The sequence below is a fragment of the Equus quagga genome, chromosome 14, assembly GCF_021613505.1.
Source record: "Equus quagga isolate Etosha38 chromosome 14, UCLA_HA_Equagga_1.0, whole genome shotgun sequence".
NCBI lineage: Eukaryota > Metazoa > Chordata > Mammalia > Perissodactyla > Equidae > Equus > Equus quagga.
In genome coordinates this window covers 72049515-72066408 of record NC_060280.1, presented here as the reverse complement: position 1 = coordinate 72066408, position 16894 = coordinate 72049515, and the positions used below count along the sequence as shown (strand labels likewise).

Below are 16894 nucleotides of genomic sequence, written 5' to 3'. Positions count from 1 at the left end.
TAGCAAAATTCTCAAATGTCCTAGGATTTTCAGAATGGCAAAAGAGCACTGGCTTCCACTTCAAGCCATCAACTGCCTTAGCCCCTAAGAAGAGAGTCTACCTGTCCTTTGAAGCTTTGAAGCCAGGCATTGAATTGTTCTCTCTGGCTATGAAAGTCCTAGATGGCGTCTTCTTCCAATGTAAGGCTGTTTTATCTACATTAAAAATCTGCTGTTTGGTGTAGCCACATTCACTGATTATTTTGACTAGATCTACTGGATAACTTGCTGTAGCTTCTACATCAGCATTTCAGTGCTTCACCTTGCACTTTTATGTTATGGAGATGGCTTCTTTCTTTACTTCATCACAACCTCTCCTGACTTCAAACCTTTCGTCTGCAGCTTCCTCACCTCTCTTAGCCTGCATAAGATTTCAGAGAGTTAGAGCTTTGCCTTGGATTAGGCTTTGGCTTAAGGGAATGTTGCGGCCCATTTGATCTTCTATCCAGGCCACTAAAACTTTCTCCACATCAGAAATTAGGCTGTTTCACTTTCTTATCATTTGTATGTTCACTAGAGTAGCACTTTTAATTTCCTTCAAGAAGTTTTCCTTTGCATTCACAGCTTGGCTAATTTTTTGGCCCAAGAGAACTAGCTTTCAGCCAATCTCAGCTTCCAACACATCTTACTCGCTAAGCTTAATCATTTCTAGCCTTTGAGTTAAAATGAATGACCTGTGACTCTTTCTTAACACTAAGAGGAATGTAGAGTTATTAAGTGGCCTGATTTCAATATTTTTGTATCTCAGAATAGGAAGGCCCAAGGAGAGGGAGAGAGACGGGAGATGAATGGTTGATGGCAGAGTTAGTACACACACAATACTTATTGATTAAGTTCACTATCTTTTATGGGAATGTTTTGTAGGGCCCAATATTACAATACAACATTACAATAGTAACATGAAAGATCACTGATCACAGCTCACCATAACAAATATAATAATAATAAAAAAGTTTGAATTATTGTGACACAGATGTGTCACAGAGACACAACATGAGCAAATGCTGTTAAAAAGAAATGATAGTCATAGACTTGCTCTACACAGGGGTGCCACAAACATTTAATTTGTAAAAATCACAATTATCTGTGAAGCACAATACAGCAAAACACAATAAAATGAGTATTCCTGTATGATTAGCTCATTGTGGTAGAGATTGCTGTCTGTTCACCTATTCTTCCAGAGCATACATTTCCTAGTCTTTCTTGCAATGAGGCACAGCACGTGTTTGAATTCTAGACATGATGGACACCATTCCAGTGTACTTTTAATTCCACTCAAAGAACTCCTTTTAGCATCTCTTGTAAGGGAGTTCTACTGGGGATGAATTCCCTAAGTTTTTGGTTGTTAGGAAAATTCTTTGCATTGCCTTCATTTCTCAAGAACAGCTTTGCTATCTATAGAATTTTGGGTTGACAGTTTTTTTCTTTCAATATTTTCAATATATCCTCCCATTCTCTCTCACCTTGAAAATTTTCTGAGGAGAAATCTGAGCATTGTCTCATGGGGGTTCCCTTAATTGTAACTTGTCTCTTTTTTCTTGCTACTTTCAATATTCTTTCTTTGACTTTTGACAATTTAATTATAATGTGTCTTGATATAACCCTGTTTGACCTCAATCTATTTGAGGTCTTTTGGACTCGTAGATCTGGATGTCCATTTCTTTCCCAAGGTTTGGGAAGTTTTCATCTATTATTGCTTTTAATATACTTTATGTCCCTTTCTCATTCTCTTTTCCTTCTGGCATTCCCATAATGTAGATATTGTTTCTTTTGGTTGTGTCCATAATTCTTATAGGCTTTTTTAACCCATCTTTATTCTTTTTTGTTTATTTGTTTCTCTGCTTCAATGATTTCAAATATTCTGTTTCCTAGAATACTGTTTCTTTCTCCCGCATGGTCAAGTCTTCTGTTGAAGCTCTGTATTGAATTATTCCGTTCAGTTCAGTCATTGTATTTTTCAGCTCTAGAATTTTCATGTGTTTTGTTTTTAAGGTTTCTGTTACTTTGTTGAGCATCTCATTTTTTTTATATATGCTGTTTTGTAATTTTATTTAGTTTTCTGACTGTGTGTTCTTGTATTTCATTAAACTTCTTTAAGAGGATTGTTCTGAATTATTTGTCTTACACTTCATAGATCTCCATTTCTTTAGGGTCAATTATTGTAGCTTTATTAGTTATTTTTGGTGGTGTCATGTTTGCATGATTTTTTGTGATCCTTGATTGCTTACATTGATGTCTGTGCAGTAGAATAAAAGTCTCCTTTTCCAGATTTTACAGGTTTGCTTTGGCAGACACAGTTATTCACAATTCCACTCAGTTTGGGCTTCTAGATGTCCCAGCTGGTAATGTCCTTGGGAAGGTGGGCTTGCTACTATGGTCTGTTTTGCGATGAGGGCACTGCCTGAGCAATGAGGTTGTGTGGGGGTGGGTGCTCCTGGCTGAGAAGGGATGGATAGGACTGCTGGCTCAGTCCCTGCCAAAGAGAGATTATAGGATGACTTCTGCAGCTTCTTGGGTTCTCTGGTCAGGCTTTTTAGGTGATGGGTACTGGGTACTATACTCAGCAGTAGGTGGAACTATGAATAAGCTCAGTTGTCCTGGCGGGGCAACAGAACAGGCTCCAAAGCCTGCACAGTTTGTTGCTTGGTACCCAAATCAGGAAAGACTATGCGCTGAATTCTCTGGTCAGATGGAGGTCTCTGGTTTTGCTCTGCAGACAGGCAAAGCCATGGGCTGTGCTCTCCCTTCAAATGCCACTGTAAGCAGGGCTGTAGGATGGGCTATGAAGATTCCTGTGTTCTCTGGTTAGGTTTGCTGGTTTGAGCAGGTTGATGGCTGTATTCAGCTGTGGGTCAGGCTACAAATTAGTCTCCCCATCCAGGAGGGAACCCCATATAGACCTCAAAGCTGGCAAGGCTGTTGTTTGGGGATAAAATTAGGCAGATCTGTACACCAAACTCTTTGGCCAAATGAGGTCACTGGCTTGTCTCTGTAGGGTGAGCATTCTGCTCAAGTGCTGCTGGGCCAAGCAGTTTCCTTGGTGCTGCAGCCAGGTTTCCTGGTTGGGCAGGGCCAAGAGTTATGCCCAGCAATGGATGGGAATATAGATTAGCTCCCATGCCTGAATGGAGTGGGCAAATCAGCTCTAAGGACAAAAAGGCTATTTTTTTGTAGCATTGACTCAAGCCAACCTGTGCTCCAAGTTCCCTGGTCTAACAGGCCATGGTCTTTGCTCTGTTGATGATCACTTCTGTCTCCTGGGCTCTCTGCTTGAGTATTTTTTGTCTATAACTTTCCAGGTGTTCTAGCCAGATGTTCTGTTTGACAGGGCCAAGAGCTACACTTACTTATGAGCAGGATTATGATTTAACTCCCCTGCCTGGGCAGAGTGCAGACCAGGTTCCAGGCATTTTGTTTGAAGCTACAAATCAAACAGATCTGCACTCCCCCAATTTCCCTGTCCATACTGTACTGTCTTTGCTCTGTAGATGAGCATAGCTGCTGATTGGGATTACTACTTGGGCACTGAAGGGAGGAATTCAGACTGCCAACATCCAAGTGCTGGTTATTGCATGTCCCTCCCGCCTTCTCTATCGCAATCAGATACCCAGTGGTAAAGCCCACAGATTCCACTGAATACCTTCTTTTTCTTTTATACAACTTCTATAGAAATTTTCTTTGGGGTTGCCATGAGGCTTATACAAAATATTTTATAGTTATAACAATCTCTCTTAAGTTGTTAACAAATTTATTTGCTTATAAAATCTCTATGCTTTTATTTTCCTCTACACTTTATTATTTTTATCACAATTACATCCATTTGTATTCTGTATCATTACATATTTTAGTTATAGTTATTTTTAATATTTTTATCTTTTGATTTTTATTAGCACTGAAAGACAGTTACCCATCACAATTACAATTATATAGTATTCTGTACTTTTATATGTGTTTACTTTTATCAACTCATTTTACACTTTGCTAAGCTAATATGTTATTGTTTAGCATCCCTCTATTTTCAACTGAAGCAGTCCCTTTAGCTGCTTTGGAAGGCAAGTGTAACAAAGATGAAGTCCTTTAGTTTTTTTTTTGTCTAAAATAATCCTTATTCATCCATTTTTGAAGGACAGTTTTGCCAGTTATGATAGTCTTGGTTGACCATTTTTTCCCCACACTTTGACTATATCATCCCACTCTTTTCTGGCCTGCAAAATTTCTGCTGAAAAATCCACTGACATTCTCATGGGGGTTCCATTTGAGTAATAAGTTGCTTTTCTTTTGCTGCTTTAGAAATTGTCTTTGATTTTGGTAATTTCTTTATAATGTGTCTCACTGTGGATTTCTTTGGGGTGATCTTATCTAGAATCTGTTTTTTTTAAATTGGCATCTGAGCCAACAACTGTTGCCAATCTTCTTTTTTTCTGCTTTTTCTCCCCAAATCCCCCCAGTTCATAGTTGTATATTTTAGTTGTGAGTCCTTCTAGTTGTGGCATGAGGGATGCCACCTCACCATGGCCTGATGAGCAGTGCCATGTCTGTGCCCAGAATCTGAAGCAGTGAAACCCTGGGCCACCAAAGCGGAGTGTGCGAACCCAACCACTGGGCCATGGGGCTGGCCCCTAGAATCTATTTTGCTTCCTGGATCTGTATGTCCATTTCCTTCCACAGATTTGGGAATTGCTCAGTTTTTGTTCTTTGAATAAGCTTTCTGTTCCCTTCTCACTCCCTTCTCTATTGGGACTCTTAACGTGAGTATAGTGATCCACTATCATGTCCAATGAGTCCTTTAGGCTTTCTTCACTATTTTTTATTTTTTTATATAGTTCTCCTCCTACTGAATAATTTTCAGTGAACTTTCTTCAAATTATATGAGTCTTTCTTTTGTTTGATCTAGTCTGCTGTTGATCCACTCTAGTGATTTATTTCCTTTCAATTGTATTCTTCAGATCCATAAACTTTGTTTTAATATTTTAAGCTTTCTGTCCATTTGTTGAAATTTGCACTTTGTTCATATATTTTTCTCTGACTACAATGGGCATTTTTATGACAGTTAATTAAAATTTTCTGTCAAGGAAATTATATATTTCCATATCAATAGGGTCTGTTTGTGGAGATTTAAGAATTACATTTTAGAAATTATTTCCCTATTTCTTCATTTTTCTTGATCCTTTGTGATGTTGCCTGCACATTATACAAAACACCTGTTCTAATATTCATATTGTATTGGGGAATACTCACACCTGTAAGTCTGGCCAGAGACTGTGAGGGTCTCTCAACCTTTGTATTAGTCCAATCTTTTTTTTTAATTCTTAGTGCCCCTGAGACATGCAGAGCACGCAAGACCCCATTATTGCCCAAAACAAGTAGACTGAAACCAATTCCTCAGGCAGGCTGAGATAAGTTAGGTCATTGCATGCATGGTGCAACTTTTCCCCTGATATTGGAATAAAGTGGAATAAGTAAGGAGAAGTGGGAAGAAATAAGTTGGTAAGTGCTAGCTCTCTCTGAGCCAGGGGGAGAAATGTGGTGACCTCCATCCCAAACCACCATAATGGTTCTCTCTCACCTTGGGCAGCTAAAGTATCCCATGTCCTGTGTCCCATCAGCTTTCTGAGACAGGCCATAAGAAGCCAGTCTTCTGGACAGTCCCAAGAAAATTTGGATCATTGGATGAATTGTGCACCCACATCTCTCCCCAAGGAGAAGCTAGAATTGGGGAGTATTGTGCCATTTGTCAGTATTTGTGCAAGGAGATGTATTATGCAAGAGGCTATCTTAAATTTCCCTAACAGCTTAAATATTATGAGTTTCATGCTTGAATAGGGTGCAAGACCCTGTTAACTTATATGTGGGTATCTTACAAAAGGAATATGTACACGAATTATTTTTAAATCAGTGTGTTTATGAAGGGTAGAAGAGTCTAGGATCTCCTTTTTTGCCATCTTCCAGAATGGAAAATGGTGTCTTCCTTGAGGTATGTATAATCTCTCCAGTGAAGAGAAAGCTAAAGTAAAAAAGAAAAAAACAGTCTCTAAGGAACCAAAGAAAGATTATGGCTTGCGTGTAAATAAAACTCCCTTAGTTCCCCTAAAAACTATCCCTTCAGGAAGAGACTGAGCAAGCTTCTATCCTGTTTATAACTGAGTACAATATATTATTAAACTCACATTAAATCTTCTGTGACTTACCAAGTTGCAAAAATTATAATAATAAAACTTTACTTTTCTCTGTTTCTTGAGTAGGCTGAAGTCATAATCAGAAATTCTGATTTGTAGTTCTGAAAGATTTCTGGTGCATACCCAAAATTAAATGTGGGATGCATCTTCTTAGAATTAAATGAACCAAAGCCTCAGAGTATGAAATTGCCCTTGTGGAACAAATTGCAGAAATTGCCCTATCAGAACAGTGATAATGAAGCACCAAAATTTTCTGGCCTATGGTGGGTGAGTTTCTGAATTCCATTTATATTAACCCCCTGGATGTTTGAGATGGAAGTCCAAGCATCTAAGATATGCCACTTTCTTTACCATTTTTGAGTCCTGATATTCATGTAAAATTGGCAGCAGAATCTGTTAAGAGTGTGCAGGGAAAATTCAGAGACCTCATTGGGCTCAAAGAATGCATTATATCAGTCAGTTCCATCACAGTACTCTGACTCTTCTACATTTATAACTTTCACTCTGTGGCTTGAAGCAGTAACTTAGCCTCCCTTAGGCTCTACTCCCTTAGTTTTGGATTAGAAACAATGTTTTACTTCCCACCTCAACAAGTCTAATGTGCATTTAGAGGCCAGCATCAGGTAGTTACTGTCACTGTCTCCAATTTCACTGGTGATGAGAGGGTTCAAGTAAATGAGAAATATTGACATGAGAGAAGGACCATTCTGTCCCAGCTCAAATTTCTTCTTATCCTTTGGTATTTCATAAGTCCTTGTTTTCATATAGAATCAATGACCTTCACACTGTAGACTAAGTTTTGATGCTTTTTGCTAAATTTAGCTTGTAAAGACTCTCTGTCTCAATCGGTTTCAAGATAATGGTAGAGGAGATTCAACGGGTCAAAATTGGGGTAGTCTCAGACTTTCCCAGGGCATATTCCACCTCTATGTATGTAGGAAAACCTGAGTTGTCCTCTATGTAATTTTTTTCTCTTGTGTCCACAGATTCCCTTAGAGAAGAATGTCTCCTGAAAATGGTTCCTTCATGATTGAATTCATTATTTTGGGATTAACAGAACAACTAAATTTCCAATGGCCCCAGTTCTTCCTATTTCTAATAGAGGATATAGTCACTGTGTTGGGAAAGTTAGGCTTGACAACTGATTGTGTTGAATTCACACATACACACCCTCATGTAATTTATCCTGTTTAATTTGTCTTTCATAGATTATTATTCTTCTGTTTTTACACACAAAGTGCTGATTAACTTCATACCGAGGAAGAATATTATCTCTTACACAGGGTGCATGACAAAACTTACTTTTTGTGTGTTGTTGTGGGGTTTTTGGGTATTTTTGAATGCTATGTCCTGACACCAATTGCTTATGATCGTTATGTGGTCATCTTTACTTTACTTTTGCATAAAATATCTGTGACTCTAAGGTGTGTTCCAGTTTCATTCTTTGCTCACATTTGATGACATTTTCTTGTGCCACAACTCACAACAGTTGCATGCTGAGGTTAAGTTTTTGTTATGCAAACACCATTAACCATTATGATCACCCCTATGCTGCAGTGCTCCTGCATGAGCACCTTCGTCAATGAGCTTGATGTTTTCATTGTGGTAGGTATCATCGTGCCCAGTCTCACCACATTTATCTCTCATGTTTTTATCCTCTCCAGTATCTTATCTTCCATCTCAGCTCCACTGAGGTATGTCCAAAGCATCCAGCATCTGCAGATCGAACATAATTGCTATTTCTCTGTTCTCTGGTTCAGATATAATTATGTTTCTCAAAGCATCTTCTTCTGTGTCTATGGATGAGGGAAAAGTCTCTTCTGTGTTACACATCAGTACAGTTCCCTTGAAACCACTCAATTTATAGCTTGAGGAACAAAGACATTAAACTCATGTGGAGAAACACACTAAATAGGAGTCATTTTTTTTTCAGAAATAGTATATAGCTATGCATGTACTTTTATATCTCACCTACCTGAATAAGCATTGCTCCTAGAAATGAGGATAGATCTGAGTCTCAAGGTGGAAGTCAGCTCTACTCAATAAAGTGGAGAGGGATGAAGTAGTTGACCATTATTTATAATGGAATGGTTATGGGTTTTATGTGTGTCTATATAGGTCACATACTTGGGCAGTTGCCATGAATTCAGAATAAATTATTTTATGTATTAAAGTGATGATGAAACGTGATGATGAAAATGTAATGAAAATGAACAGTTTGGCAGTTATTGCAAGGAATTATAAAGATAACAGAAACAAAAATTACTAGAAATATAAATAGACAATTCTATAAAGTAAGGGCCAAGGACAAGTGTTCACTCACCACTGATATTAGAATTAGGAAACGCATAAAGATTAACATTAATTTGTCAGAGTTCTTACTTGAATCTATGGATTGAATTTCCATATTAGTAAAGACTACTGAGCCAGTGATTCAATGGTATTTTTACATTTGTTCTGGCATTATTCAGGCAAGGAACTTCTGTTATCCAGTCACTAAAATAAATAAATAAATAAACATTTAACTAGTCTCTAAATTTCTAAAACCCTCCCTACTATCCAAGGAGAGCTCATGTTATAGGTATTTTCATCAATGAATTCATCTTTGATTATCGAAACTGAAGTTTGGAATTGTAGCTCATTATAGAAACTGTTAGGGGTGATATAGTTCTAAGTACTAGGTAAGCAACTGTGGATTGAATGTACAGAGGAAAATATTGTCTTTCACAACTCAGAATATTTGTTTTGAAGTAGATAATATTTTGAGCTTTGGGCCATTAAATTTATCCTGCTTGGAATTACTACCTCCTATTTTTCCCTATCTTATTACCTACTGGCCTCACCTTCTCAAGAGCTTTTTTTTTTTTTTTGTCTCCTTAAGCCTTAGTAAGTGTTCCCTGCTCTGGCTTGCATTCCATTGGCGTTTGTTTTTACTATATCAGGTATCAAGTTGTATTATAAGTTCTTTTTACATTCATTTGTCAATCTAGTAGTAAAATGAGACTGGAAGTGGATTTTTTCCCTTAAAAATTAGTGAATCTTTGCATAGAGTACAGACTCAAAATGTGTGGGTAAGACAAAACCATTAGTTTTAATGCCACCAACTGTGTTTCAGGCATAAAGAAGAAAATGGAGCTAAGTAAAACTTCACACTTCCTCATCACTCTAAGAAGGGTAAATATATGCTGACTGAGGAGGTGAGTGTAGTCGACCTAGCAAACTAAGAGTCTCAAGAAACTGGCCTTTTGTTGTCTCTTCAGAGAGAAAACCTACTGCTATCAGCTAGTCCTGAAAGATACAAGAATTGTTGTCTTAGATACCTTGGAGGCTGATGTCCACTTTGATTCTTATGGGGCCAGCTAGATAAGTTCTGACCCATGTGCAGAGTTGCCAAACATTCAGGTGATAACATGACCATGCACAAGCTGTATATATATATACACACACACAAACACACATATGCACAAAACCAATTGGTATGCTTATATTTCAAAAATAACAATATTTTTATCTAAAATCAAACTAATCAATTATAATATAAATATTTATCCAGTTTTATATTCAAGTCACATGAGCTTCCATAAATTTGTATTTGATTGAAGAGCCATAGGCTTCGTTTTGAAGAATGTTTGTGACATCTCTACTTAGCAAACATTGGTATATCATACTGAAGTATAAAATCTTTAAGGACATATCATTACTTTGGTTAGTTGTTATATTCTCAGTTTCCAGTACCTCATGGGTGCACAGCTAATATTATTTGAATAAATTGGTGGCTGAGCTATATGTATGCTGCTGCTATGTAGTCACAGCGTGTCACAGGAGTCTCTTGGATGGGATTAGTTTAGTTCAGGTTTAATATGGTGGCATTCTGATTTAGTGATTTCAGATTATTTTTCTTTTCACCATAGAATTATTTGAAAGCTGTAAGTAGGTACTGAGATTCATTGGATCTAAAACAGGAGTTCTTCCCTTAAAATTAGAATATACTGTTTTATTCAACTAGATAAGCATTAGTAAAAACCTTAGAAGCTATGCAATAAAAATATTTTTAAAAATGACTTTTGAATTTAGAGTTTTACTCCAACACCACTAAATTTTGCTATATCCTTTTTTACCACTAAAATGAATGTGCAACTATACATGAATATTTAATTTTACACTTCTCTCCCTACTCAGCTTTGATTTAGAACTATTGTTAGTATTTTAATGAATAAACTTACGACCAGATCTGTATTCACATTAAGAATCTATTTTTTAAATTTAACTTTTAGAAACACAAACTTAGAAGTAACTTCATCAAAATTGAGAGGAAATTGAACAAGAAATTGAAAATAATTTAATCATACTTTCCTTTCTTCTTCTTCTTAAATCTGCAGTGGAGTCTCATGTAAAAACTGTAGTAGAAAAATAAATTGTTACATCAAGTGAACCCCTATAAGAGTATCAATAGATTTTTCAGGAGAAATTTTTCAGATGAGAATGGAGTGACATGATGTATTCAAAGTGCTTAAATAAACAAGAAAAACCTCACATTAAACATCCGTTTATGACAAAAAACCTCAATAAAGTGAGTTGAGAGGGAACACACTATGACATAACACATACCTATGTGACAAACCTACTGCTGAAATTGTACTCAACAGTTAAAGCCTCAAAGTTTTTCCTCTATAATCAGGAATAGGACAAGAACACCCATTCTTGTCACTTTTATTCAACAGAGGTAGAAGTCATAGCCACAAAAATTAGGCAAGACAAAGGAAAGGATGAAGTAAAACTGTCATCATTCATAGGTGACATGATATTATATATAGAAAACCCTAAAGACTCCACAAGAAAGCCTTTCAGGAATAAGTGAATTTCGTAACTTTAAGATACAAAATTAATCTAAGGAAATTGGTCATATTTCTATACACTAATAATGAATTAACAGAAAGAGAATTTAAGAAAACAATCTCAACGAGATTTCTAGGAAGATGGTGGCATAGGACGACTCTGAGCTCACCTCCTTCCACAGACAAAACAAATTTACAACTATCCTTGGGAAAATTAGCCCTCAGAGAGAACCAGAAACTGGATAAAAAGAACTCAAGCTTAACAGAAAAAAAAGAATTACAAAGAATGAAGACAGTCTAAGGCACCTCTAGCACTACATCAAGCTTACTAACATCTGTATTACAGGTGTCTCAGAAGGATAAGACAGAGACAATGGGGCAGAGATTCTATTTGAAGAAATAATACCTGACAACTTTCCTAACTTAAGGAAGGAAACAGACACGCAATTACAGGAAGCACAGAGAACACCAAACAAGACAAACACAAAGAGGGCAACATCAAGACACACCCTAATTAAAAAGTAAAGAATTAAAGAGAGAATCTAAATGTTGCCAGAGAAATGCTACAAGTTACGTACAAAGGAAGCCCTATAAAGCTATCAGCTGTCTTCTCAGCAGAAACTTTAAAGGCTAGAAGGGAGTAGCACAATATATTTAAAGTGCTGAAAGGAAAAAGACTTACAGCCAAGGATACTCTACCCAGCAAGGTTATCATTTAGAATGGAAGGAGAGATAAAAAGTTATCCAGACAAGCAAAAACTAGAGTTTATCACTAATAAACCACCCTTATAAGAAATGATAAAAGTACTGATTTAAGTTGAAAAGCCTACAAATAGGAATAACAAAATTATCAAAAGCAACACTGATACAGGCAAAGGTAGCATATTCAACCACCTATGAAGCTAATATGAAGGTCAAAAGAAAAAAGTGCTAAAATTATGTATTTCCATGATAAGAGGTTAGCAGATACATGCAAACACAAAAAGATGTTAAATATGATATCAAAAACAAAACATGGGGGAAGGGGATTCAAAGAGTAGAGCTTTTGGCAAGATGCCAAATTTAGGAGACCATCAATTTAATATAAATTGCTATTTACATAAGTTATTACATATCAACCTCATGGTAATCCTAACCCAGAAACCCATAATAAGTAACCCCAAAATTGAGATACTGGAACCCAAACATAGTACTAAAGAAAGCCATCAAACCTCAGGGAAGAGAGCAAGGGAAAAAGAAAGGAACAGAGATGAACTACTAAAATTCCCAGAAAAAAGTAAAAAAATAGTCATAAGTACATATTCATAGCTACTTTAAATGTCAATGTACTAAATGCTCCAATCAAAAGACATAGGGTGACTAACTGGATAAAAAAAATAAGACCCATATAAATGCTGCATATAAGAGGCACACTTCAAAACTAAAGACACTCACAAACTGAAAGTGAAGGGATAGAGAAAGATATTCCATGCAAATGGGAATGAAAAGAAAGCTGAGGTAGCAATACTTGTATCAGATGAAATAGACTTTAAAACATAAACTTTAACAAGAGACAAAGAAGGGCACTACGTAATGATAAAGGGAACAATCCCATGAGAGGCTATAATGCTTGTAAATATCTATGCACCCAACATAGTAACTCTGAAATATATAAAGCAATTATTAACAGATAGGAAAGGAGAAATAGATAGTAACACAGCAATAGTAGGGGATTTAACACCCACTTTGTATCAATGGATAGATCATCCAAACAGAAGATAAATAAGGAAACATTGGCCTTAAATGACATATGAGATAAGATGGACTTAGTAGATATATACAGAACATTCTATCCAAAAGCAGCAGAATACACGTTCTTTTTGAATGCACATGGAGCATTCATTCCAGGATATATCACATATTAGGCCATAAAACAAGTCTTAATAAATTTAAGAAGATTGAAATAATACCACGCAACTTTTCCTACCACAATAGTATGAAACTAGAAATCAACTACAGGAAGAAAACTGCAAAAGCCACAAATATGGGAAGATTAAGCAGAATGTTACTTAATAACTATTGGGTCAATGAAGAAATTCAAGGAGAAACAAGAAAAAATTCCTGGAGACAAATGAAAATGAAAATACAACATGCCAAAATTTATAGAATACAGCAAAAGAAGGACTGAGAGAAGTTTATAGCATTACATGCCTCCCTCAACAAACAAGAAAAGTCTCAAAGAAACAATCTAAAAATGTACCTAAAGGAACTAGAAGAATAAGAACAAACAAAGCCTCAAATCAGTAGGAAGAAGGAAATGATAAAAATCAGAGTGGAAATAAATGAAATAGAGACTTAAAAAATGGAAAAAACAAGTGAAATGAAGAGCTGGTTCTTGGAAAAGATAAAGTTGAAGAACCTTTAGCTAGACTCACTAAGAGAAAAAGAGAGAAGGATCAAATAAATAAAATCAGAAATCAAAGAGGAGAAATTACAATGAAATTTCCAAAAATGCAGTTGTTCATTGCCTTTACACAGAGTATTTTCATGGCTTTGATTTTTTCAGAAATTTCAAATTATAACAAATTTCAAGGAAAGGAAAGAGCAGCTCTTAAACATGGTCACTTGGTTTTGAGCAAGGGATGGGAGTTAAACGCAATGGTCACATAAGTCATGGTTTGGCAGGCCCTCTGTTTCTCTCTTTACTCAGATCCCAGGAGAAAAATACAATCAAGCTAGCCAATTCTTAATCATAACTCTCATTTGAAGCCTTATAGTCAGACTTTCTTTAAAATGGGAAACTTTGGCTTTTACAGAATGCCCATGAGAGAGCCTAATGTCTCTTTTTTAATATCACAAGCACTTGTGGAGTTTTCTTGAGGGCTTTCTAACCTCAATTCATGTAATTAACAATTTTCTCTTCACCTTGGATCCTTTTCCAAAATGCTGCATCCTAAATTTCCCTTTTTCTAATCAATTTTATGAGCATAGCAGTTTCAAAATCACATGTGATATACTGGGAAGATATTAAATACAGATCTTAGGTATAGATCTTAAACCAAAGATATAGAGAGTGAAAAAAAGTTGCAAAGTGAAACCTAAAATTAAAATTTCAGAAGGCATTATCTTTGAGTGCCTGCTATAATCTATATGTTTGTGTCCTCCTCAAAGTCATGTGTTGAAACCTAATCCTCAATGTGTTAGTAGATGAGGACATTGGAAGTTGATTAGGTCATGAGAGTGGAGCCCTCATTAGTAGGATCAGTGTCCTAACTATAGAGTTCCCTTGTCTCTTCCGCCATGTAAGGACATAGCAAAAATATGGCAGTCTATGCACAAGTGCACTGAATCTTTCAGTGCCTTAAAACGGGACTTTGTTTTTGGCTCTTCCTTGGGGGACGTACAATCCCAACAGTGAAGAGAAAACTTGGGTAAAATTTTGGGTCCCTAAGGTACTGAAAACAGTTTCTGGTCCTGAACGTAAATACAATCCCCTTAGTTCCCTATTACACCTAGAAACTGGTCCCTTGGGAAGAGAATGAGTAAACTTCTGCCCTGTTAATAACTGAGTGATTATATCATTATTCACACATTAAATCTTCCGTGACTAACCAAGTGTCACAAATAGTTACAATAAAAACTGTTTCTTTTTCTCTGCTCTTTGAGAGAACTGAAAGTCATAATCAGAAATTATGATTTGTAGTTCTGAAAGATTTCCAAGGCATATAACAAATTAAGTCTGGATGTATCCTCTTAGAATCAAAAGAATCAAAGCCTCAGAGCCTGAAATTGTCCTTCCAAGACAACATAGGTCATAATAGTGATGAGCAAACACTGACGTTTTCTGGCTTAAGGAGGGTGAGTTTCTGAATTCCACTTATATCGATGTCTTCCCTGTTTAGGATGAAATACTGAACATCTAAGATATGCCATTTTCTCACCCATTTTTGCAGTCCTGAGACTCAAGTGAAGCTGGCAGAAAAATCTATTAGAGAGGAGGAGCAGGAAATGGTCAGAGACAGTAAGAGTCTCAGAGGGTACAATTCTTCAGGCAGTAGGTTTATTCTCCAATGGAACTCTCACTTTTGTAAATTTATGGCTCTTACTCTGTCACGTGGGGAAGTAATCTCTCATAGAATCTTGTCCCTTAGTTTTGGATTAGAAACAATGTTCTTGGTTCCCACCCCATCAAGTCTAGTCTGCATTTGAGGCCAATATCAGTAGCTAATGTCTTGATCTCTAATTTTACCAGCAAAAGGAGGGGTCAAGAGAATGAAAAAATGTTGAGGTGAGAGAAAAATGATTCCCTCTAGATCCATCTTTCTTTTCTTTTATGCTTTGGTTCTTACAACAGTTACATTTGCATATGGCAGAAGTTCCCATCACTCTGTAGGCCAAGTGTTGATTTTCTTTGCTACCCAGGTAATAAAGACTCCATAAAGAAAAGTCAATGTCCACTCAGTTTCATGATGATTGTAAAGCAATTCTAAGGGTGCAGGTTGGTTTAGTCTCAGACATTCCCCGTGCATACACCACACTTGTGAGAGAAGATACCGCAGAAAAGCTGTTTTTCCTCTATTCACTTTTTTCTTCTTTGCTCACAGATCCCCTTAGAGAAGAATGGCTCACGGAAATGACTCTTTCATTACTCAATTCATTTTGGTGGGATTAACAGATCGACCAGATCTCCAACTCCCTCTGTTCTTTCTATTTCTAATAATGTATATGGTTACTGTGTTGGGAAATGTGTGTTTGATAACTTTAATTGGGCTGAATTCACACTTGCACACCCCTATGTACTTTTTCCTCTTTAATTTGTCCTTCATAGATGTCTGTTACTCTTCTGTGTTTACACCCAAAATGTTGGTTAACTTCATATCAAAGAAGAATATTATCTCCTACATAGGATGCATGACCCAGCTTTACTTTTTCTGTTTTTTTATTATTTCTGAATGCTATGTGCTGACAGCAATGGCCTATGATCGCTATGTGGCCATCTGTAAACCACTTTTGTATAACGTTGCCATGTCCCCTAAAGTGTGTTCCAACCTCATGCTTGGTTCATACTTTATGGCATTTTCTGGTGCCATGGCCCACACTGGATGCATGCTAAGAGTGACCTTCTGTGATGCAAACACCATCAACCATTATTTGTGTGACATCTTCCCTCTGCTCCAGCTCTCCTGCACGAGCACCTACGTCAATGAGCTGGAAGTTTTCATTGTGGTGGGCATCAACATCATTGTGCCCAGTGTCACCATCTTTGTCTCTTACGGTTTTATCCTCTCCAGCATCCTCCACATCAGTTCCACAGAGGGCAGGTCCAAAGCATTTGGTACCTGCAGTTCCCACATTATTGCTGTTTCTCTCTTCTTTGGATCAGCTGCATTTATGTATCTCAAACCATCTTCTGCTGTGTCTATGGATGAGGGAAAAATCTCTTCTGTCTTTTACACCAATACAGTTCCCTTGATGAATCCCTTAATTTATAGTTTGAGGAACAAAGATGTTAAAATTGCTCTGAGAAAAACTCTCAGCATGAGAAATTTTTGATCAGAAACTGTACCTGTCTGTGAATTTAGTTATAAGACAGGGAGATTCTGTGTGTTTAAAATATTTTTAGTGACAGACTTCTTATCTTTTTCTTTCTTAGCATTGTGATGGAAATTTGAGTCTTTATATCTAAGTCTTCTTTTTTCTTCACCAATTGCACAGTATCTTCTCTACCTTTTCCTTATTTATTAACAACACTAAGTAAGAAATACGTTGCCTCTGTCTTTTTGTTGTCAGTTTGATCTTTTTCCACTGGGAAAAGATGAATGGCCTCCAAATGACTGAATTAGGTAAGACTAGAATGAAATTGTA

The 16894-nt window shown here is 36.7% G+C and overlaps 1 protein-coding gene across 1 annotated transcript; it reads left to right on the top strand.

The window, feature by feature from the left end:
* Positions 1-15649: 15649 nt before the first annotated feature.
* On the top strand, positions 15650-16582 carry LOC124252607 (olfactory receptor 8B3-like). The gene has a single exon (XM_046686285.1). It carries the CDS (start codon positions 15650-15652, stop codon positions 16580-16582), a length of 933 nt encoding a protein of 310 aa, XP_046542241.1.
* Positions 16583-16894: the final 312 nt, after the last annotated feature.